The sequence below is a fragment of the Mya arenaria genome, chromosome 15, assembly GCF_026914265.1.
Source record: "Mya arenaria isolate MELC-2E11 chromosome 15, ASM2691426v1".
Taxonomy (NCBI): domain Eukaryota; kingdom Metazoa; phylum Mollusca; class Bivalvia; order Myida; family Myidae; genus Mya; species Mya arenaria.
Window position 1 is genome coordinate 22,524,810 of NC_069136.1, and position 26,035 is coordinate 22,550,844.

Genomic DNA, 26,035 nt, shown 5'->3' on the forward strand with positions numbered 1-26,035 from the left:
TGTTCAACTTATGTTTAATGTTTGCACCCCATGGCTTTAAATGGAAAGGCAAGATAAACCGGGGGTTCTTTGGCTTGATAGACATATACACTGATAATGGAGTGTTGTATTCCGTCATTTTATTTATAAACGTTGCTGTAGATGATTAATCCCACTGCAGTCAGTAATGATGAACGATTCCTATAAAAAAGCATTTAAAGATGAGATAACTGGGTGCGTATGTACTGTTACGTCTTGACCCAATTTTTCGAAACTTCTTAAGTCCCTTATAACAGGATTAAGCTAAGCTCACTATTTTTGTCTTTCAATAATTGGCGTAATATTTACTTCTTTAAGTGTTTTTATGCTTTAGATGGAAAAATATAATTATAATCACAATAAACCATTTTTTTATTAATCAAATTCCAATTTTAGAATGTACTTTGCCTTATTGAAATAAGCTACTTAAGCCCTTTAAGTCTGAGTTTAAGACTAAGGCTGAGAAAAATTGAATTATTGAGTGTTTAAAATTATCCTTGATATAATATTATTTCATTTTCTTACAAAAGATGTTTGTTCGATTGTAGAACTGTTCTTTGTTACAGGTACAACAGGTTTCAGCAGCTTTGCTCCTATAATAGCATTTTTACAACAAACTGAAGATTGTGCTTTTCTGAACCTTAGTCTCAAACTCAGACTCAAGACGTAATTGATTACTGTTAATCTTTTAGCACTCACCAATCATTTTATATTTGTGCGTTTTTAGCCATTAAACACACGGCTACATTCTTGTTATCAGTAATTAATAATTTCCATAAATGCTTTAATTAGTAAATAGTTAAAGGTTTATCACTAAGAATTTATGTTTGTTATACATGTGTATGTACTGATTTTAAATACGAGTATCACTTTAAGGCCAGTAGTATGAATAATTTGTTATTGGACCCAGGTTAAGGCTAACAGTCGCTCACGATAGCTAACGTCTGTGAATCGTTTCACCCGCTTGCAGCGTATGCGCTTCAAAATAACTGGGATTCAAAACATACCAGTTAGCTAACATGAGCGACCGTGAGCCTTAACTTGACACAGTGCAGATGCAAATGCGCCGATTTAACCAGTTGACTAACAGGACGATATAACTGAATACAATGACAGAAGCAGGCAACAATTTTCAGCTTTTTTATTTTATGTTTCTTAACATGTTTTACCTTTAAATATCACAGTGATTTGATAGGTTAGATTTGGCGGCAGTTTTCATCCTCCTTCCGAGCGACATTGTTTTATTGTTTTATGTTTGTTTTGAAATAAATAAATCAAAGTATCAAATTCAGATAAAACGAGTCGACAAAGAACTCATAAAATTCCAAGTTCTTTTTACACAGTGTTCTTTAATCGTGAAACATTGGCAGATGCCCGAATCGCTCTAGTGAACATACGCCACTTCCGAAAATCTGTTCCGCGCGGCGGTGAATATTATAGATATTATCAATAATTGTGTAACCCTTTTGGAAAACATTCCAATAAAGACAACATAAAGAATTTGTGCTTAAAGGTCACCGCGTCCCCTTTTATTTAAGACAACAAACATATTACATGTGTACATGTAACATTTTATTTGACATCCGCTCATATTCCGTGTTAAATCTGAATGACTAAACTTAAAGATGCTTTGAAGAGATTGAAATTCTTTTGGTGCGCTTAAAACTTAAGCAAACCAAAATGTCATAATTTACAAATATTTGAAAACAAAAGAAATGTTTATACTAGCTAGGAATAGCAAGCTACACGAATTATTTCAGAAATGTCATGATTCAGCAGTCCGACATACCAACTTATAACCATTGATTTGCTGGACAGAAAAATTAAATACATTCAGAGTATATTGATTTTGGCAATAAATTTAGTCTTTTCCAGAAAATACACTTGTCTGAATCCCATTAGCACCATTCATTGGAACAAGAGTACCATGAATTGCCACTAATTGAGCCAATTGTTTTGGTAATACCGAGTCAGTGGCGACTTAAGGGCTGTTGGCGGGAATCAATGTAGAGTTAATCAATGAAACAAATAGGACGTTTTGATTCCTCTTGTATTCCCGATATAAAACATATTGATTCTTGGTCTAGTCAAAAAACCGCCATTCTTCCCATCCATTAACGGTAGTGGTGTTAAATCCGGTTTAGCCGCGCTGGAACGTTGTGTCAACATGTTGCGACGTTGTTATACGCCAAACAAACATACTTATGGGTGTGCTCGATTTTTCTGTCAAAATGTCCGGACGGCGCACTGAATTATTGATGTTAAACCGGTTTTTTTCAATGTTCTTAATGGATTTCGCGAGACTGAAAATCAGGGGAATGTCTGCAAGGGAATGGCGCAGTCACCTCTTGAGCTTTAAAAAAAGCATAACTCAGTAATTACAATAATTTTATCAAGAAATAAACAAGAGATAATGTTTCCCCGTTCAAAAAATACGAGAAAGCATGAACTTAAGGAAACAACCAACATTTTCAGCCAATGCGAGTACGTACTTCACTTAATCATTAAGAATTTAACGTTGACAATGTGTTAGCCAATGAGGTTGTGTTCTAAGTCAGATGACCTGAAGTGGTAACTTAATGTTCGAGACAAATCGGACATTTTAACTCCTCTACGCTCACTACGCACATTCTTAATCATTAAGAATTTACTTCATGTCATCTAACTATTACAGTTAAAATGTGTGCCTGGTCATGAATTTGAGAAAGCATAATTTTCCGGAAGTCAAGCTAGGTCATAAATATGACTAAACCCTTCCGTCATGTACTCAAAGATACAGATTGCGTCCGTTTACCTCCAAACAGTTTTGTACTGTTACTGATTCCTAATTGTTTCCAATAAACGAAGGGTAAATACGACACAATGACACTTTTGACGTTCTTAATTGCAATGAACACATGTCGCAATCTGGATGTAGACAACGCCATATGTCGCATGGTGGAAATACAGATATGGCAAAACTGTGTGTATAGCAGGTAATTAACTCCACTATTGTCGTAAATAAAACATTATTTCAATATAAAAATTACAAACATCTTGTTTTCTGCTGAGGCAAATATGGACTTTATTTATGCATCCATCTTTGAATACAACTTGAACAGCTGATACAGTTCTCAGTATATTATTAAAACATTAACATTCCGTCTGTCGCCAGAAAAAAACAACAACCTTAACTTACATTTTACAAACAGACATTAAATCTCACTTTACAAACAGTTATAATCATTTTAAGGATTTTGAAAATACGACGTCGTAAAATCGTACATCTGAAGAAGACAGTACATTATCAGATATTCAAATAAATAGACTCAATGTCTGTGATGCAAATATGGTTTTATCGGCAACATCAAACACAGGATTTCTGGGATTAACTCTCGAACAGTTGTGATCAAAATTGAATTCTCGCAAACCCCGGTGATTTCGACGATTGTTCGTCTGTTATTATTAATTCTAATGCTTTGAATAATTTGAATAATTCTGATTAATTATGATACTGAAAGAAAGCATACGGGTTTCCAAGGAGAAAATATGTTTACAGATAATACAAATTACAATTTCTATTCCTTTGAGAAATATGACGGACTTTTAAACGATTATAAGAACAAATCGTATTCATATTAATTTCTCCAAGGCGTATCATTCACCCAAGAGTCAACGAACAAGCGATCGACTGTAGTAAATCAAAGTATCGCAACAAATTAAAACATATATTAAATTCTGTCTCTTTGTAATTTAATAACAGGTAACAGCTTTAGAAGAATTTTGAAATATTTATTTAAAAAAACTATTATGCGATTATTATTATTTGATTTCTGGCTTCATAATAATGTGGCATTTAATAACGCCATGAGATTTATAGTATATAGAACGCAATCGCAAAACCAGGGAACATGATTATATGGAAGCATATATATCGTACATACTGATGTTATGATCATGAAGTATTGTCGTCTTGTTCTATGGAAGTGTATATCGTATATACTGATGTTATGATCATGAAGTATTGTCGTCTTGTTCTATGGAAGTGTATATCGTACATACTGATGTTATGATCATGAAGTATTGTCGTCTTGTTCTATGGAAGTGTATATCGTATATACTGATGTTATGATCATGAAGTATTGTCGTCTTGTTCTATGGAAGTGTATATCGTACATACTGATGTTATGATCATGAAGTATTGTCGTCTTGTTCTATGGAAGTGTATATCGTACATACTGATGTTATGATCATGAAGTATTGTCGTCTTGTTCTATGGAAGTGCATATCGTATATACTGATGTTATGATCATGAAATATTGTCGTCTTGTTCTATGGAAGTGTATATCGTACATACTGATGTTATGATCATGAAGTATTGTCGTCTTGTTCTATGGAAGTGTATATCGTATATACTGATGTTTTTATCATGAAGTCTTGTCGACCTGTTCTATGGAAGTGTATATCGTATATACAGATGTTATGATCATGAAGTCTTATCGACTTGTTCTAAGGAAGTGTATATCGTATATACAGATGTTATGATCATGAAGTCTTATCGACTTGTTCTATGGAAGTGTATATCGTATATACAGATGTTATGATCATAAAGTCGTGTTTTCTTGTTCTTTGAAGTGTAAATCATATATACAGTTGTTATGATCATGAAGTATTGTTGATCTGTTCTATGGAAGTGTATATCGTATAAACAGTTGTTATGCTCATGAAGTCTTATCGACCTGTTCTATGGAAGTGTATATCGTATATACAGATGTTATGATCATGAAGTCGTGTCAACCTGTTCTATGGAAGTGTGTGTCGTATATACAGATGTTATGATCATGAAGTCGTGTCGACCTGTTCTATGGAAGTGTATATCGTATATACAGATGTTATGATCATGAAGTTATGATTGTTTCATCGACAAAAAGGTGACATCTCTATTTAATGTTCAGCATTTGCCGTACGTGATAATAGTAGTCAAGTGGACATAAAAAAATCGACAATACTGCATAGATACATCATAAGTTTATACGGTATACGCTTCCATAGGTTTAAAAGTTTAAAAACTTGAATAACTACAAATCACATAATATATAAACCAACACGGTTTAACAAGAAACATAAATTAAACCTTAATAAAACGAAGAGTTATTTTTTAACTCATATATGTTAAATTAACGCATATATATTATGTATATCGAGAAGAGTGAAATGGAAAAAAAACAGACACGAAAGACAACTAGGTATATATGAACATTTTTGATACTGCATTGAGCAAAGTTTCAAAATATTGTTCAATTTATATGATTATCAAGGAAATAACACATATTATTCAGTGTTGTCAACGTAACCGCGCGCAGTTATTGAAACATAACGACCTAGATACCATGAAAATACAAGTGATAAAATAACTTCCCATTATATATTGTAATGTTTCACCACCAAAGATAATTTCATATAATGATCCGGTAATAATGTTACGCTACTCGTCCAAAACGGTTGAAATAAGGCAAATTCTAAATAACTTCCCTCTTTTCGATAGGATAGGGTACAATTCAAATATCCATGGCATTTTTACGGAAAGAGATACTCGGCGAGTTTATATTTTAATGAGTGGAAATTGATAAAAACTCAAAAAAAGATTTTTATACGTCGTTGACATCTTTTAACAAAGGATCGATAGTTCAAAATTGCTTTTCCTTGTTCGCCATTTTCAAGGTTTATTGGTTTTGGTGGATCATTAGCATAATCGATACCACTTAATAGCATAATCGATACCACTAAATAGGGTTTGAAATGCGCTTTAGTTGTAATATTATACCTGAAAATGTCATGTTTCGTGACGTCGTAATCTGTAAGTACAGAGCGGTTTAACCTCAATGAAACAGATTCTCATAGTGGTCGACCCATGGGATTCATTTGCTATAGGATTGTCTTTTAATTAGGAAAACTATTCTTAAACAAAGTTATAATAAATCATAGGTTTGAAATTCGATCGATTTGTTTACATCATTTGAAGTGACGCTATTATTCAAAATCAATTACATAGACATGTATAACACACATAAATGTTGACTGATATACCTTCATTACTAAATGATGCGTTTATGGAAAATATTAATTACTGATAACAAGATTGTAACCGTGTATTTAATAGCCGAAAGTGCAAAAATGTTAAATGATTGGTGAATGCTAAAAGATTTACCGTGGTCTACTCTGGTTTTATAAGGTAGAAATACCGTGTTTTATGCTCATTTCTTTCAAATTAAACTCGGTATCCCTCATAAGATCCATTGTTTTCGACAATTATTCATCTTTCATATTTTTAAAGCAGTATTATTAATTGTGGTAAATCTTATTTGGGAGTAAAAGAGCATCTTTAATAATTTTACTTTTTGCATAAACTGTCTTTTCTAATGTCCTCTTTGATCGACGATGTTTGGCATATCATTATTCCATTTTAGACGATGTGATTAAGAATTGCAAATGGCTTTATTAACATAAAATGCGTATTCAAATGCCATTAGAATTAATGTTTACATTTGCGGCCAAGTTTGTTTGAAAATATCAACAAATGTTCCGACAATGAAATCAAAACAGGGCACTTGATATCATTGCTGTTAGGAATATTTCGCATTGTTGTGTATTCACGAATTTAATGTATGATCATGATATGATAAACTTTAAATATTATGATAGTTGGCACTATTAGTAAAATAAAATATCACCCGGGTGGGAACTTGGCATATCAATCAAGTGGATTTTACTCGATTAAGACGAAAGCTGAAAATTCACTCTTGAGTCCTTTTCCTGGGTAGAAATCAGTACTGGTGGCCGATTTAAAGCTGCACTCTTACAAATTGACTGATATTACAATTTTTTTCATTTTTTTTGTCTCATAATCAGCTGATTTTGGCATCAGTGTTTTCAAATCAGTCATATAGCATAACAGACATTAGGCCTAAAAATTGTTTGGTTAGGGTTACATCCTTTTCAAAAATAGGTAGGGTAGGTAGGCTTTTTTTATTTTTTTTATTAGGCTTTATATAAGAATATCATTTTCATCATTGGAGAATGTTGTTAAAGTTATCTTCTGTATAAGCATTTAAGGATTAAACTACAAATTGAAAATATTTTTCATTTTTTTTTCAAACTGCCTATAAAAACGGTAGGGTCGGCGCCTATTCCGTAGGTAGGGTCGGGTAACCCGAACCAAATGTATTTTTTTTTTAGGCCTTAGAACAGTCTCAACTGTTTGGAAAACTGCCGAAATTTTCATTTTTCTTAAAGCGTTAGTAACGCTTTTACGCATAAATCATCAATTTTCGATGGTATATATTAAAAATGGCGATCTCATCTGTCTTATATAGGCGGTTTGTAGACAGGTACTCAACATTTGGCTCTTAAAGAGACCACGAGGAAGTACCAATGGTTGGGGTCGAACCCATAACCTCATGGGGTAGAGTAAGATACTAATATACCACTCGCATCCTTTAAACTTTAGAATATTTGATAAGATGTACTATAATAGTTTATATACATTATACATACACTAGTCTATTTCATTTGTATTGTATATAAATTAGTTAAATACTACTCTGGACAAATCGATATGGAAATTTCAAACTGAACATAAAAACTAACGTCACAGTATTAAACGGCATCATACTAGTAGCACATCAATGCATAATTCAGTAATTTTAAACTTCTATCAATCATAGTATAACACTTTGGATGTGCTTTTTTTAATAATCAAAATTTTAATCGATTAAATAACAACACCGGCTCAGCAGCTGTATACGCGCCATTAAATTCAATCAAACATGCCTGACACTTGCCCTGCATTTGTGTTACGTTAAATTATCGTCTGAAATGCTCACAAAAACTGGTAAAAATAATGATTATTCAAACTATCTAGCGAAGTATCGAGATTTTTAAAAATAAAACGGATGAGCGATTTAAGTGACATCAAACTTTTAAGTTTTAATGTTCTCATCTAAAACGTGGCAACAATGACGGGGACGGACAGTTGCAGCAGCTGAATAATTTAAATACAAGGATCTTTTAATTTTCATCTGCCTATTTCATCAAAACTGAGATTGGCTGCGCATTATTGAAATCATAAAGTCATAACTTAAATGCATGTTTTCCATCAATATTGCACACAGTACTGTGCAAATTAACACATTTACTTTTACTTTCTTTAGTGCGTGAACTGTTAAAGGAGCGTGCACTTATAGGCCAGACACAGGCCATCTTTGTTGAAGAACATAGGTGTCCGTCACATAGCTTGGACACTCAAATATGGCCCTTCAGTCCTTTGGTTTTGTTTGGATAATAATAAAGAAGTTTGATAAATATCCTCGAGTTTTATTTTAAAAATAGTTTTATATATATATGGGCACGAGCGCCATCACCATGCTGAGCATCTCACTAGAGGCTCTCAGAACTTCACGAACCCTACACTGAGATCCCTTTCCCAGCATCCCTCTCCCTACCCTATCCTCCCCTCCCCTCTAGCCTAGCCCTCCCCTCCCCTCCCTCCCCCTTGCATGCCGAACACTTCTTTAATTTTCTATCTGATCTTCTGCTTCGAGTGAAACAAAAATTCGTATCAAATATTATTGGCTATTTAAAACCCGGTTTAACTGTTTAACCGTACTTCAGCAGTGAAATCAAGCACTCCAGAGCATGAATTGTCGTCTGCAAAGGAGCCTTTAATATGAACTTTAAAGCTCATTTCCTGCTCCCACTTCGTAGTTTATCAGTTTCATGAACAAACTACTTTGAAACATTTTTTAAGTGTTGCCGAAATTCTTTTAGCCAGATCTTGAAAATTCATCGTGACATTGGTTAAGGAAAAAGAAAATATCACAAATTAAATAATACTGTATGTGATGTAGTAACTAAAAATAACCAACTGTCAAAATGTGAGCATTATCTCATAAGCTGTAAGGAACAAAAAGGTAAGTGTGGGTTGAAATTTGATCTTATTTATTTATATGCAACCTACACAATGGCTATTGATATGTAAACAATTCCTTACTTATTTATCTAAAGTCTTAAGAAGCTTAGATTATAGGGATTCCAACTGTGTCTTTATGATATCCATAATTTTATTGGATAATAGTTCAAAATATTCTCTAAGCCAGTAGATAAAATTACATAAATATCGTTGTGTTTACGTTCCTGACATTGTCTCTTTGAAATATGTCTATCTGACAGAGGGTCTATTTGTCTGAGGGCCTATTTGACGGAGGGCTTATTTGACTGAGGGTCTATTTGACAGAGGGTCTATTTCACAGAGAGCCTATCTGACAGAGGGTCTATCTGATAGAGGATCTATTTCACAGAGGGTCTGTCTGACAGAGGGTCTATTTGACGGAGGGTCTGTTTGACAGAGGGTCTATCTGACAGAGGGTCTATCTGACAGACGGTCTATTTGACGGAGGGTCTACTTGACTAAGGACCTATTTGACGGAGGGTCTATTTGACGGAGGGCCTATTTGACGGAGGGTCTATTTGACAGAGGGTCTATTTGACAGAGGGTCAATTTGACGGAGGGCCTATTTGACGGAGGGCCTATTTGACTGAGGGCCTATCTGCTTTGGGTGTCATTTGACTGAGGACCTATTGGCCTAAGGAACTTTTTGCCTTTGGGACGGCAGAGGTCAAAAATAGCACAAGCCCGCTAGCACAAGGGAAGGATCCGGATATCCGTTCTACATTAGGAATGTTTGCTAGATGGCTATTCGACTGGTGGATTATTTTATTTAGGGTTTATTGTGACATGGCTACAGACGTATTACTTAACGGGGTCTAAATAATTGGGGGCTACATGCCGAGTTCAATGGAGGCTATTTATAGATGCAATCAACAACAATGTAAAATCTAACCTATATAAATTCAATGCGAAATACATAGTATACTCAGGCGTAAGTGCAATACATGTATACTGCTCTGACCTTATTTTGACCCAAAACACTGTCTTTGCATACTAATTAATGCGACCTCATTTATTAGGCATATGTACGGTCACTAACTATATCAATACATGTACACCTACTAATAACTATACCGTGAAATTTATCAGCAGGCAGATATGTCATGTTTACTTAATATTGTTTTACGAAAGAAAATGCCTCTAAAATATAATGGAGTATTCATAATATTAAAACATTATACCCACTTTATTATATTTCATCATTTTGAATAATCGTTAATCTTCAGAAAACTAATTAACGAATCATCAAAGAAATGAAAATGATTCGTCATTCCACAGGCGGAAAACACAAAACTACTGAAAAATTGTTCAAATTAAACTTTTCGTAGATATATTTAAAGCATTTTTAGATGGTTGACCAGTTTTCTGATGGAGAAGTCTCTTTAATCGATTGTTATTGCGACGCTGGAGGTTACTGATGAGTATATTAATGCTTAAACCACATACAATATATCATAAAGTAACAAAAAGTAAAGTCACGTGATTAAAGCATGCGTAATATACGTAATATTAATCACCCATATTTGGAAGAAAACTATTATTTACATCATTTGATACGTGGTATATTTTCAATGGTCTAGTAACGCGCACAAGCTCAACGAAAAAATATGGAGAATGTTTTGGAGATGATTGAAACAACATGGGAAAGGATTGTTCGAAATCTCCTCAAAATGTCCTCGTGAGACCAGAATTTGCAGATCACATGGCAAGATATTTTGACAATGAGAGAAAAATGGAACAAAATGTACCATTTCAGAATTTTACCTAGTTAAACAAATACATTCAAAATAAATAGTATTCATATTCTGGGCTTGCACAAATAGTAACATTTTGTGAATACTTATATCGATAATTATCATTAGATACGTAAATTTGTTGTTTTACAATAGCTTTATTGTGTTTTGTTCTTTATCTTCTATTGTCTGTATTGTACTACAAAGACAAACGGTTAATTCAGTTCTGTAATTTAAAGCTTAAAGGTTTCGTGAATAGAAATAACTTAATAAATAAAACACAGGTTTTTGATTGGTTTGTGATCAATTACAAAATCGATTATTTCTCGATCGTATTAATCATATTTTCAACTACGAAAACGACTGATCGAAAACGGTTAAGATTTTATGTCTACAGAGCCGTTTTATTTGTTTAATTTCAAGTTCATTTCAATTCTGGTTATTTCACATTCTTGAGGAATGTATATGTAAGATGGCTTAGTATCGCATTTTGAATCCCAATCCATATAATGACCATCAACTGTTTTGAAAAAAGTGTTTTGATTGTGAGTTTTATTTACAAAAAAAAAAGAACTCGCTTGTGGGCAATATAAGGTGAATGGTATAACAGTGACGTATTTGTCAGGTGTTTTTCAGTGTTGGGGGTATTAAAAGTTCATTTTAAGCTCATTTTTTATTGTTTTATTTTTAAGTTAAGAATTATAAGTCAATCCACTTACCAGCTGTAGCAGCTTGAGGAGTTGTGAGGGGGTCTCCACACAACACTCCTCCCCTCGCCCCGACGCCCCCGTCCCTGACTTCCGAACAAAATAATCCAACATCCGGTCCTCCTCGGGGCTCGGGCCCAGACGTACCTCACTACATAATAAACATAGTTCCTCTTTTTCTAGAATGTTATTCATCTGAGCTCCTACTTTTGGCGGGTGATCGTGGTTTTGTACATCCCATTTCAAGTTCGCGTAGAGCACCGAAAATGTTATGATGATTACTATGGAAGATAAGGCTAGAAGAATCGCGAGTCCGATTATGTAGGTTTGAAGTTGATGTAATTTTCTTTGAACACCAGCACTTGTATCCGTGAAATCGTTGTTGACATTTTTCACCTTGGCCCGCCCTGCTCCATTTACATTATTCATCATACACTCTTTTTCTTCCTGTTTTTCCATATTCACCTTTCGAGTCAGTCTCTTAAATGACCACCCTCTCCAATCGTCAAAAATCAGAAACACACCGCTCTAACTGTGTATCAATACACAGCCCGAGTTTATTACAACTCTATTTATAGACACACGCTAATATAAAACACAAAGCAACAGCCGCTGAAACAGTTCTGTCAATCAACATGTATAATCGGTGTATTCCACTTGTAAACAAACATGCACTCTCCTCGAAGACGGCTCACTTTGTGTCTAATTCCAATCCTACATTTATGTCTTCATTGAACTAATCCTTTAATTTAATCCCACTATAGCATGACCTGGCTTTAAGGCAATATCTAAGTTGTTTCCAATATATACAAAATATAAGTAAAGAATGAGTGCTTTTCTTCGTCCATACATTAAACCAGTGTGCTGTATAAAAGAACTCTATTGACTAGAGCTGCCTTCTGCCGTGAGATTTGTGTATCGACCAACGAGCGAGCTGCGCTTGTATTTACAAAAAGATTTTCCCAATACTATTTTTCTTTCTGTGAGTGCGAAAATTGTGATTAATTTATGAATTAATAATATCATTTAAAATGATCATAATATTAACGGAAAATCTTGCGAATGAATTTATTAATCCCAGGAAAATTAGCAGCATGGAATAGATAAATTCCGCCTATAAAAAGACAATCAAATATATATAAACAACCGGATTGTTTTCATTAAATAATAAACTCAAAACATATTTCGTTCAAAATCAACACATTTTAAATAATTTCCAAATGTTTAAAGATCGTAAACTAACATTTGTTATCTAATGAGCTGTGCGTTCTATAAACGGACTTAAATTTTCCTTTTGTGCTTTTAATCTTAACTGATCACTTCCATCATTCAACAATTAATCACCAGCCTTTGCCTACACTTAAAGTTAAAACTAAACAAATGCAAATGTGAGTAAATAAGCGTATAAGTCACAAAATTCAGGCAAGTTTGATGTTTTATCCAGAAAAGTTTGGCTTGAAGCTGAATATATAATTAACTAATGCGTATGATAGTTTTAATTATTGTATAATATAGAAAACGTAGATTAATCAATCGATATTGACATCTTATTGATATCGATATGATATTTTCTGTATATAAATTACATCCAGGAAAATATATTTTATATCCTTGGAATGAAACACGAATTCCCATGAGGACGGCGGCACAAATCAATTCCGGAAGGCAACATTGTAATAATTACCACTGATTGTATATCGAGATAGCATTAAGTGTATACGAACTAATTATTTCATTGCCAAGACAGCAATTAACAGCTACTGAGAATTAGTAATTGTATTAAACTGTTTGCTCCTGAGAGTTCTTATTCCTTCTACCTGTGAAAACGTTTTTTTATGAATTATATAAATGTCTCAAATTATTCTGGATGTAATTTTTGAACGGAAGTGACTGTTCTCTTATTACCGGAAATATCAAATATTTTATTCAAATTTTATATATACGACGTAATATTATCCACACAATGTATATATTTACCACTTTATTAAACACGTAACTTGACTTTCACCACTGCATTATAACTTATAAGATTACTGACCGTTTAGTCAACTACTAGCATAGTATAAATACTATTTTATCCCAAGGCTATGACATGTGTATATATGAAACATACATTCGTTCATAAAAATCGTTTGTATGATCCTGCCTTGTTCAGACTCAAAGATCATATTTCCAACCATCAGACAATGAACTTGAATCGCCCAATATTATTCATACCCTTTTCATATTTTATTAGCCTTTTTTCTGTACGTGAAATACCATCTCTGGTTTCAATTTGTCGCATAAAATTGTTTGAAGATTGACTTATCAAACCTGTTTATAGGGACTGTTTATGTATTTTAAAGTTGGGAGTTTTATGGCCACTTATGCATGTTTCAGGTCATCCATTGTTTTAACTTTATTACTGTTAGAAACCATAGGTGGCAGTAGCAGTCAGAGTGTTGTTTTAACTTTATTACTGACAGGAACCATAGGTGGCAGCGGCAATCAGAGATGGTGGAAACGTGTTTTGTTTTAACTTTATTACTAGTAGGAACCACAGGTGACAGTATTAGACAGAAATGGTGTACAAGTGCTTTGTTTAATTCTTTAACTGACAAGAACCATAGGTGACAGTGGCAGTCAGAGTTTTGTTTACTTCATTACAGACAAAAACCATAGGTGACAGTATAAATCAGAGATGGTGGAGACGTGTTTTGGTTTAACTTTATTGCTGACAGGAACCATAGATGGCAGTAGCAGCCAGAGATGGTGGTAACGAGTTTTGGTTTAATTTTATTACTAGCAGGAACCACAGGTGGCAGTATTAGTCAGAAATGTTGGAAAAATGTTTTGTTTAATTCTTTCACTGACAATAAACAGAGGTAGCAATGTCAGATGAAGCCTTGTTTTAACTTTTTAACTACCAGAGGCCATAGGTGGCAGTATCACTCATAAATGGTGGAAACGTATTTTGTTTTAACTAAAGTTACTGCCACTTACCATTGATGGCGGTATCAGTCAGAGTGTTGTTTTAACTTTATAACTGACAAAAACAATAGGTGAGAGTATCGGTCAGAAATGTTGCAAATCTGGGTTTTTTTCAACTTTATTACTGACAGGAACCATAGGTGGCAGTATCAGTCATGGATGGTTGAAACGAATTTCGCTTTAACTTAACTACTGTCAGAAACCATAGGTGGCAGTATCAGTCAGGGATGGTTGAAACGTATTTTACTTAAACTTAACTACTGTCAGGAACAATAGTTGGCAGTATCAGTCAGGGATGGTTGAAACGTAATTTGCTTTTTAATTACTGTCAGGAACCATAGGTGACAATATCGGTTAGAAATGGTGGAAACGTGTTTTGTTTTAACTTCAACAGGAACCATAGGAGGCGGTTTCAGTCAGAGATTGCACATTTATACGTTCAATAAAACAACAACACTTTTTCTCCGATACAAATACTTAAAATAAACTTGGACGTTTTTTTGTTGTTATTTTTAATGTTGTGATAAGTTTCTGTGATGCTTCTTTTAAGTGCTGCTTAATGTTAGCATTAACTCTTATGTATGCATGAACTGTTTATTAGGTGTGTCTAAACCTGCATTTCAATCAATCAATCAATCAATCAATCAATCAATCAATCAATCAATCAATCAGTCTCTATATTTGACTGATACTGCCGCCTATGAAAAAAACAAGCAACAACGCTTTCATTGAAAATGATAATAAAACGCATTAGCATTTCTATATGTTTTCGGTTTTTCCTCAACAGGAATTTCGACTGCGTGCTGTGTTTATTTTAATCGGCATTTAATGGCGTGGTTATTTGTACACTATATTAAAATACCTTGAAATAAAAACAAATAAATGCCAGATTTATATTGAGATGATAGAAACATCCGCAAAATAGCTCTCTAAAATAATGAGCAATGGCGTACAGTATCATAACAAAACAAAGGTTACATGGTCGAGCCCTTTAAAATAAGTAAGTCCCTTCGTCTGATAGATATGTATGACTGAGCAAAGAATGCGTGATATCATTGTTAAGTGTATAAAGTACGATCTACAAAGGTCTGTCAGCGCCTAATGGCTGCATTATTGCTTGACTTCTAAGGTCTGTCCGCGCCTAATGGCTGCATTATAGCTCGGCTTATAAAGGTCTGTCTGCACCTAATGGCTGCATTTTGGCTCGACTTATAAAGGCAAGTCCACGCCTAATGGCTGCATTTTGGCTCGACTTATAAAGGTCTGTCCGCGCCTAATGGCTGTATTATGACTCGATTATAAATGTCTGTCCGCGCCTAATGGCTGCATTATGGCTCGACTTATAAATGTCTGTCCGCGCCTAATGACTGCATTATGACTCGACTTATAAAGGTCTGTCCGCGCCTAATGGCTGCATTATGACTCGACTTATAAAGGTCTGTCCGCTCCTAATGGCTGCATTATGACTCGATTATAAAGGTCTGTCCGCGCCTAATGACTGCATTATGACTCGACTTATAAAGGTCTGTCCGCTCCTAATGGCTGCATTATGGCTCGACTTATAAAGGTCTGTCCGCTCCTAATGGCTGCATTATGACTCGACTTATAAAGGTCTGTCCGCTCCTAATGGCTGCATTATGACTCGACTTATAAAGGTCTGTCCGCTCCTAATGGCTGCATTATGACTCGACTTATAAAGGTCTGTCCGCTCCTAATGGCTGCATTATGACTCGACTTATAAAGGTCTGTCCGCGCATAATGGCTGCATTATGACTCGACTTATAAAGGTCTGTCCGCGCATAATGGCTGCATTATGACTCGACTTATAAAGGTCTGTCCGCGCCTAATGGCTGCATTATGACTCGACTTATAAAGGTCTGTCCGCGCCTAATGGCTGCATTATGACTCGACTTATAAAGGTCTGTCCGGGCCTAATGGCTGCATTATGACTCGACTTATAAAGGTCTGTCCGGGCCTAATGGCTGCATTATGACTCGACTTATAAAGGTCTGTCCGGGCCTAATGGCTGCATTATGACTCGACTTATAAAGGTCTGTCCGGGCCTAATGGCTGCATTATGACTCGACTTATAAAGGTCTGTCCGCGCCTAATGACTGCATTATGACTCGACTTATAAAGGTCTGTCCGCGCCTAATGACTGCATTATGACTCGACTTATAAAGGTCTGTCCGCGCCTAATGGCTGCATTATGACTTGATTTGAAGTGTATTTGAATGTCTTTAGTAACATGACGTAGAAATGACTGCGATTTCAAGTAAAAACTTGATACCTGAAGATTTGAATAAACAGAGTGAAGTGCACGGAGGTCCTGCTTTTTGACGTGCTTTGTGTGAAGCAGCGACTTTCCTGGGTTTTAATCAGAACTGAGTACAGTGTAGCCCAGTTATACCCTCAAATTGCCAGGCAAGGGAGCTACTAGTAAAACTTTTTAACGTATTTCGGTGTGAGTCCGGAACCTTCCCTGCATCCGAAGTGTTATGTAAAACCATATGTATTAGTTCACAAAGTATCATAGTGCAAACCTAAAAAAGAGCTTTATACCTCTGTACTCGTACATTACATAGGGCATTTGGAGTGTTTAAGGGCAAAGTACACCAATTCGGAAGTTCATACTCATTCTTACAGACATTATGTCATAATTTGGTTCCCCTCCTTCTGACAGCAGAGTACATTCTAAGACATTTAGAACATATTAGTTATTATCTGAATGATTAAGAATTGTTTGCTCGCTTCGAGTGCTCCACCACTTTTTACTCATTAAGATTTTACTTAATTTGTTCTAACTATTACATAAATGAGGACATGTCAGTTATAGTCATGTATTCTAACCCACGCATTTGATTTTCTCTTCGATATCTAAAAACACTTTCATTGAATTACCTTCTTGTAATTTAATTTCTTCAAGATTTTTGAAATACGACAAGATTCAACAAGGATGCTTAACTTCTTAAGAGTTTTGTCAACTTTTATGTTTTACAAATATTTTCGCCGTTAAGGTCGCTACGGGGCACCGCTATGGCTTTTTATATCGAATAAGTTATTGGCGGATCAACTATACTTATTCACGGCCGATGACTAGATAAACGCTGTCAATGCCTTTTAGGCATGGTCCTAAATGACAAACACGGGACGGGGAAAAACGAGATTAAAATCCTACTTAGCTTAAAACTATTTAGTGTTAAATGTATCAGAATTATGCTTAAACTCCATATTATGAATACGCGCATAATAAGATCGTTGTTCATTTTTTTCTACACAATTCTCATAATTACGATAATGTGAATAATAACGGATTATCACGTAGGGAGATTTTGAAACCGACACGAAATGCAAAGAAAATAAGTCAATCAAGATTCATAATCAGATCATGATATAACGAATAATTAGATGATGTTATATATTCATATTCGGACCGCGCTATCGTGTCCGTGCGCTTTGTTACGTGTTGTTTGGGATGATAATATGGTGCGTTCCTTCAGGACAGACAGACAGACGGACGGACGGATGGACGGACGCGCGGACGGACGGGCGGACGGACCGACGTGTTTATGCAGTCAACATGTATAAATACAGTTTCTTTAGAAAACACTATGTGATTCTGTATATATATTATTAACTTGGCCACATTGATACAATAAGGTAAAAAAAATCTCCAAATAAGAATTTATTTTATCAGTATACATTTCCATCATTTTAAAGAGATTTACTCCCAACGCAGTTCTTAGTACTAAGGCGGCCCGTCGAATGATAAATAGTAACGTGATGATGAATTGACTTTGTTTATAAGTAATGATTGTAGGCTATTATGCAGTGGAAGATGGTTCATTTCAATAGTATGACTATGTACTTGTGTGGATTAAACAATTATTCAAGATCACAAACTGAAGATTAACATATATACCTATCTTTACTCGATTACCATATCTGAATTAAGACTGAACTTAAAGGTACATGCATCAGCAAACAATGGTGTGTGCTTAGAGGCAAATATTAGGTTTTATTCTATACAGTTTAACCCCGATGGCTCAAACTCGCTTGGCTTGAACCCTCGTTGGCTCGAACTAGATATAAAGGACGGATTTATTTATACTGAAGGTAATTAAAACAATCCCGCTTCGCTCGATTTTTCGAAGCTCAATGTATTTTGTCCCTGGGAGTTCGAGCCATCGGGGTTCGACTGTATTTAATAAAACCATTTTATTCATGGTTTTAACTGTTATATGCACAAGTAGGCATATCAATGGTTCACTTTGTGGGACCCAGTAACTTATCACTTGTTTGTATGTCATTTGATTCATAAAAATATATCTGACTTACTTAATTGTGAGGGCCTCAATTAAATGAAATACAGCTTATGCATGAAACTATCCTAATGCCTGGTTGTGAAGTTAGAAAAAAACATTCGACATTCGACATACAGATAACTGTTATGCTGGAACGACATTGGACATTAGGTATTCTTTTTAAAGGAAAGACGTGCTGGCACGACATTGGACATTCAAAAATAAAAGTAATGTCGTGATTACAATGTCCAATGTCGTGCAAGCACGATATTCACAATTTCAAAAAAACATTCTGACATCTTTCGAATGTCAAATGTCGTATGTTAAGCTATCTGCATACAGCTAATGGCAACGTACTTGTCAACAGTTGACCCTCTGAGTTTAAGGAGAGATTGAACATATTGCAGTATTTACTTCAAGGAAAACGTAAATATGTTTACATAAATGACTTATAGCTTAGTCACCACCAACCCTAGCAGGTAAGACCGTAAACACACTTTCTTCTAATTCATTGCTTATTCTGCAGTATGACTTCAATTAAATTCAATATAGGTATTTTAATTGAACCTCACTGGATTCCATTAAACCCATTCAAATAGTTCCAAACCAATGAAATGTTCAGGTCAGTCTTAGGTCAATTTGTCTTTCTATTGCATATGCTTTGTCAATATTTATTTTGCTATACTTATATTTCAGCGCTGAGCAAATACGGTATAAAAGAATCTTTAAATTGCTTGATCAACCAAAAGGCTCAATGTTTGATAAATCTATACATTCATGATTAAAATCCCCAATGTTTACCTTTTTACTCATGTTAGTTCAATACAATTATGCAAATACCTATATCAGATTTAATTCAAAATATAAATAAATTAACTGGGCTCAACTTACTAATTTAAAAGCATTGTCGAATATATATATTTTATATATATATACATGTAATGTGTTACAATGACGGCAAGTATCTCAGACTGATTCTTTCTGGGGACTGGGGCGGGGTGGGGCGGTATGGGGTGGGTCGGGGTCGGGTTTGATGTGGGATGGAGATGGACACCCATACGATTAACCAAAATCAAATCGTCCACGATTTTAAGAGAAAAGAATCAAATGTTCAAATAAACATATCTTTTATTCCAAATATTTACTGTTTAGATTTCTGACAAGTTGATAAATAATACCACACTGACTAGTTAGTAATTGAATCAATTCCAATCAGTTTTTAAGATATATCTGTTTCTCTTTACGTAATTAAATCTGTCGAAGATCGCATATCCATCCATCCCGTTTAAATTCACATAACTCAGACACCAGGCTAACAAATTGCTTTCGAGAGCGCTAATGCTTTTATCAAGCAATTTTGAAAATGAGTTGAAAATTAATTTGTTCGATGTGTTTGAAATCCCATTATCAAAATTGAAGGGCGTTTAAGGGTACTCATCCTTTAACACTTATCGGACGACCTAGGTGATGTACAGGGTAAGCTGACAACATGATATATACCGAGGTATTCGGGTAATTGTCTTAAAAGTATTGACAAGGACTTTAAGTTTGACAAATCGAGGTGAGGCTTAAAGCTGCTTTCTCAAAGATTGAACGTGTTGACAAATTGTTTGTTGTCTTGGGACGAGCCAATTTATGCGAATATGCATGGAAAACAGTGATATAAGACTGCTGACAAAACATCAGGTCGCAGATTTTGATATTTAAGTTCAAAAAATGATATTTAATTCACTTTTCTTAAACCGTCAGTAACGCTTTTAGCCATAAAACATTAATTTTCGAACGGAAATATGAAAAGCTGCAATTAATTTTTTGTCAGCAGTCTTTTATCATTGTTTTGTTTGCAGATATTAACGCAAAAATTGGCTCATTCCAAGACAAAAAAATAGTTATCAAAACCGTAAATCTGTGAGAGTTGATGATGATGATGATGATGATGATGATGATGATGATGATGATGATGATGATGATGATGATGATGATGATGATGATGATTTTAAGTTTTAAGTAGAGAAGACATTGCAAAGTAGAAAGAAGTTATCACGACAGTTCGCAAATACATATTATGCTGTAAGTGTTTACATAATAAAATACATCCCTTTACAAAATTCGATAATTTTCTGAAACATATTACAGCTGAAAATTTCATTTCCATATACAGTTTCCCCTACACATTAGTTTTTTTTTGAAAAGTAGTAACGATAATTCATCAATACATTTTGCTGTAAGTGAAAATGTCTTCGATGCACGAACTTCCCTGATTGTCTTGGCCATTCCGGAAACACGGAACGTGACATCCATTTAGATAAAAGAATTAATTTTCCTTGTCGAAAAAATCTGGGAAAAATAGAGAAATGACAAACAACCTTCGTCTGCTACATTGTAAGTAGTGCTGTGGTGAGTTTATGTTGTCGATTTAGTATATTTGAATTGACTTCAAGTCGATGAACGCGACAATCTGGCCTAAGGTGTAGAACGAAGGATCGCAGTGTACACCACCTTTAAAGATGCACTCTTACTCGCAAAAAAGGTGAACCACCATAACAACAACAACATTTGTTTTAATTTACCGAAAAGGATAAATAAATATCGAAAACAATGTTTCTTATTAAGGATACCATGTTTAATTTGAAAGCAAGGTGCAGAAAACCTTATGAGACGATAGTTGTTCACTGTAAATATTTTAGGACTCACCGGTCTTATAATATTTTTGCGCTTTCAGTTATTAAATACACGGTTAAACTCGTGTAATCAGTAATCAATATTTTCAATAAATGCATTGCAGTCGAACCCCCGTTGGCTCGAACTCATAGGGACCGGCGGAAAAACCAAGAGCCTCGGATAATTCGAGCCAAGCGGGAATTCATACCTTCAGTATTAAATAGGTCCTTAACATCAAGTTCAGGCCCGCGATCGAGGAAATCGAGCCAAAAGAGTTCGAGCCAACGGGGTTCGACTGTATTTAGTAAGAAGGTTTCTCACTCAAAATATGTTTGTTATACATGTGTATGTATTGATTTTAAAATGAAGAGTGTCGCTTTAATTCTCGTACCTATATTGAACGCATTTCCAACTTCCAATCATCTATACATACATAGGAACAAAACTTAAGTGACGCTCTTATTCAAAATCAACACATGTATAACAAACTTTTGAGTGATTATCCTTTAACTACTTACTTAATAATGCATTTATGGGGTTTTAATTAGTGACAACAAGATTGTAGCCGTGTATTTTATAGCAAAAAAAACCACAAAAATATTAAATGATTGGCGAGTGCTAAAAGATTCACAGTGATTTTCTATCGTCTCATAAGGTAGAAATACCGTGTTTTCTGCACCTTTCTTTCCAATTAAACTAGGTATCCTTCATAAGAGCCATTTTTTTCTAAATGTATTCATCCCTTTTGGTATATCGAATCAATTGTTCTTAATGTGGTAATTCTGATTTTGGAGTAGGAGAGTATCTTTAAGCAACTTGTGTTTTTATAATACTTAAGGCTGTAACTCCATAATTCCGCGCGAAAGTCGGCCTTCTACTTTCTCTTGAACATTCATGTTTTGTTTTGAAAACGGCTAGTTCAATAAAAAGCAATTTTCTGTCGAGAGACTTATTTAAGTATGCTTTCTTTGAGTAACCATAAATTTTTCAGCGTCCGAAATTTCCATATTTCAAGCTTTCAAACCACTAAAAGAATGAATTTTGGCTAAAATTACACAATACCAATTTGTTTTAACGAGACCCGAGGGTAAAATTTTCTGTTTTGCGCGCGCAACAAATTATTCAGACTGGTTTTAATTCTTGTTGTGTCTCAAAATTGCTTTTTACACTTTTTCTTATCGCGAACTCATAAAACCACTCAAGTTCAATTCCAAATGAGAATTGTTTCCAATATAATCAAATCAGTCTGGTAAATGGATCTTATTAATTTGGTTATCTTAATAGGGCACTTTCCATGGAAAACCAAATTTTCTAGGGTTGACTCTTCATCTTCAGTGTCATGTAAGGCGACTATAAATTAATTGCTAGATTTCAATCCCGCCCGTCCCCTCTTTTTTACCACCGCCTCTTATATATTTTTATTGACTTTAAAGCTGCACTCTCATCGATTGAACGTTTTGACAACTTTTTTAATTTTTGTCTTGGAACGAGCCAATTTTTGCGAAAAATCCATGGAAACCAGTTATATAAGACTGATGACAAAAAAAATTAGATCGCAGATCTTTATATTTAAGTTCAAAAATGATGTTTTATGCATTTACATTATATTAAACTGTAAGTAACGGTTTAAGCCATAAAACATTATTTTTGGAACGGAATAAACACATCATGAACACATATTCAACGGTGAATGAGTCATCTAAGAAAGAAAAATCAGCCTCGCCCGCATTAAAAAATACAATGGACCAAAATCTAGCAATTTATTTAAATTGACACAGAAGCGTGTGCACAAATGGCTTGAGGATAAAACGTAATAAAAAAGACAACTGGTTATTTATCAGATTCGGTTATTTTATTTAATATATTTCATCGTCAAAGAAATCAATAAAACGGGTTTTAAAACAAGTTTTCCCATGTCACGATATAATATATTTAGTTTTTAAGAAAGCTATAATTTCTTTAAACTCGTTCATAGACCCGGAGCAGATTAGACGTTTTATTCATCGTAAATGATAAGGTTTGTTACTTCATTCAGTTAGAATTGCTCCAGATGTAAGCAATAAATTTGAAACCAAGACATGTATCAAAAAAACACATATGAACGCACGTCTAGTTCCGTAGATTTAAGGATTTATTTTTTCAATTGCGCTCATCGATGAAAAAAAAAATTGGTCAGCGCTCATTTAGTTAGTCTGAAGCAAAAGTGTCCATAGAAGTCTGTCCGAATGTCCCTCACACATCGATGAAACGCAGTTCAGTCGAACCTCGCTGGCTCGAACTCGCTTGGCTCGAATTCCTCGATGGCTCGAACTAAATTAAAACTACCTATTAAATTATAAAACATTCCGTTTGTTCGATTTTTTTCGAGACTTGATGTATTTTCGCCGGTTCCTAGGAGTTCGAGCCATCGGGGTTCGACTGTACTTAAACATTTAATCCTTAAAAGAACGCTAGGCGAATTCCGTTGTTATCATGTTTGTGGAATCGACTATTAATAGAAACTTGCCTCCAATCAGGGACGTATAAATCCCTTTGGTTACCTTAAAACGACAAGGGCTCAAATCCCGAAACCAGGTATATCAATTTAGGCTTACGGGTGAACAATTCAGCATCTTACAAAACTAAAATCGTGTCCGACAACTATTCTCCTACCGGTTCATGCAATGTTCATGCAACTGTAACAGTCTGTTGAAATTTCACAGAATGTTGGCGTTCGTAATGCTTGGAAACGCTTCTTTCATCACAGTAACTGTACAAACTGTTCCTGCTGGAGGGCATGCGCGTCCCGCCCGAACCCATATAATATTTTGATTTGAGACTTACTAAATAAATGATGTTCCGCTTCCCATGTCGACGTCTCACGCAATTTCAATACGGGCGTACAACTCAAAATTTTCCCGGTACGCCCCTGCAAATTACTAGCTAACTAAATTCAATTATTAGTTAAGTTCAAACAGAACAAGCGTCATAATTGATTAGCTAAAGCAAATATCTTAAGGTCGGCTCTTTTTAGTAAATATATTCTTGAAACTTTAAAGCAAATTATCAGTTTCTTTATTTACTTGAACGATATACATTTAAGTTTTGCCCAGCCAAGGGATAGTAAGCGTGTAATATTAATGTTCAACAGATATACGAGTTATATCGCTTGAGGCTCTTTGCAAACACCTTGGCAGTATTTCACATTGATAAATATCAATAATACATGTTAAATGCCCCATATTCATTAAAAAAATGTAAGTTCGTACAATCTATTGGTTCAAGTATTTGTCACTCTAATCCCGACAAATGTTTTCTTTCATTCATTGAAATCTCTCTTAGCCCTACCTTTTATATTCGGTTATTTATCATTTTTTCCCTAAACACGGCATTTTGCCGATAAGACATTGCCCAAAACTGTTGAGACATCTTGTGTCCGAGTCATGTTCTAGCTAATGGCCTTCCTGTGGACTCATTTCTCGCGTTTCCTCGTGATTTCTCGTTTCCATAATGGACCTGCCATGTTCTCCAATTTTGCGCGTTTGACAAACTCGGAGTATGATCGCTTTTGGAGAAAAGCAGTAAATGAATAAATTCCCCATTTACAGGAAAATATAAGCTCCCTTGGGTCGACTTAAGCCCAGAAATGTCAGCGAAAGAAATGATCTACATTACAGGAAGGACTGAAGTATTGTGTACAGCTGACCTAATACAAGCACTGAACACAATGACAATTCATGCAGATTGACGGCCAGGGGCGGCGGATCAGGATTTGTCGTTATAGAGTCGTAACCGTTTGACTGGTGCCCTTCACAGAACCGAAATTTATTAAACTTAAAGTGTTAGCAGGGGGGTGGGGGGTGGGGGGGAGGGTATACCTTCTAAGAGTGTTTTAACTATTTCGAGGGGGTATACATTCCAATAGTGTTTTAACTATTTCGAGGGGGTATACATTCCAATAGTGTTTTAACTATTTCGAGTCCGAAAGGGTAATGTTTAGGGGGAGGGGGCGCCGTTTGTTGCAAGTGTTTACCTATCTACGAACCTATTAACCGTACATTTTAAATTGCATACATTTCCAGACCTAAAACAAATACGGTTCTGATTGAAAAAGTGTACCCGGCATGCACCAACATATATATAGGTGTGTAGTTTCACTATGTAAACCTACAAATATGTAGTCTCATACTTTCACAGCATTGGTAAACTATACGATATTAAAACCTTTTTTAATGACATATTTTGCTGTAAGTGACTGTTTATGAGGTTATTTTCACGTTATTGGTTGCATGTTTCATTCCGAAAGGAAACAATTATACTTGAACATTATTTAGACTGGTTTAATTCGTGTTGCGTTCGAAGCTTGCTTTTTAAACATTTCCTTATGGTGAAATCATAAATCAGTCTAGTTCAATTTTCAAATGAAAATTGTTTCCAATTAACATAATCAAATTAATCTGGTAAATTGTTGCAATATCTGGTTTCTGCGGTGGAATCTATCATCAGCGCACACAACATATTTATATGCTGATAAAACGTTATAAAAGAGATAACCAGACTTCGCTGAGGTTATTTAATTTAGAATACGTTACATTCCAATAAAATAATTAGGCACCAAAAAGCTCTAGAAAATGGACTCATCGACGGCATTAGAGAAACTGTATTTTATTGTTTTTA

The 26,035-nt window shown here is 34.8% G+C and overlaps 1 protein-coding gene across 1 annotated transcript in view; it reads right to left on the reverse strand.

The window, feature by feature from the left end:
* LOC128219893 (tumor necrosis factor ligand superfamily member 10-like) overlaps nucleotides 1–12,639 on the reverse strand; it is a 51,205-nt gene extending 38,566 nt beyond the window's left edge. Inside the window, exon 1 of the mRNA XM_052928035.1 lies at nucleotides 11,457–12,639. Within this exon, the coding sequence (XP_052783995.1) occupies nucleotides 11,457–11,903 (447 nt within the window). The 5' untranslated portion in view covers nucleotides 11,904–12,639. The remainder of the gene's footprint in view (nucleotides 1–11,456) is intronic.
* Nucleotides 12,640–26,035: the final 13,396 nt, after the last annotated feature.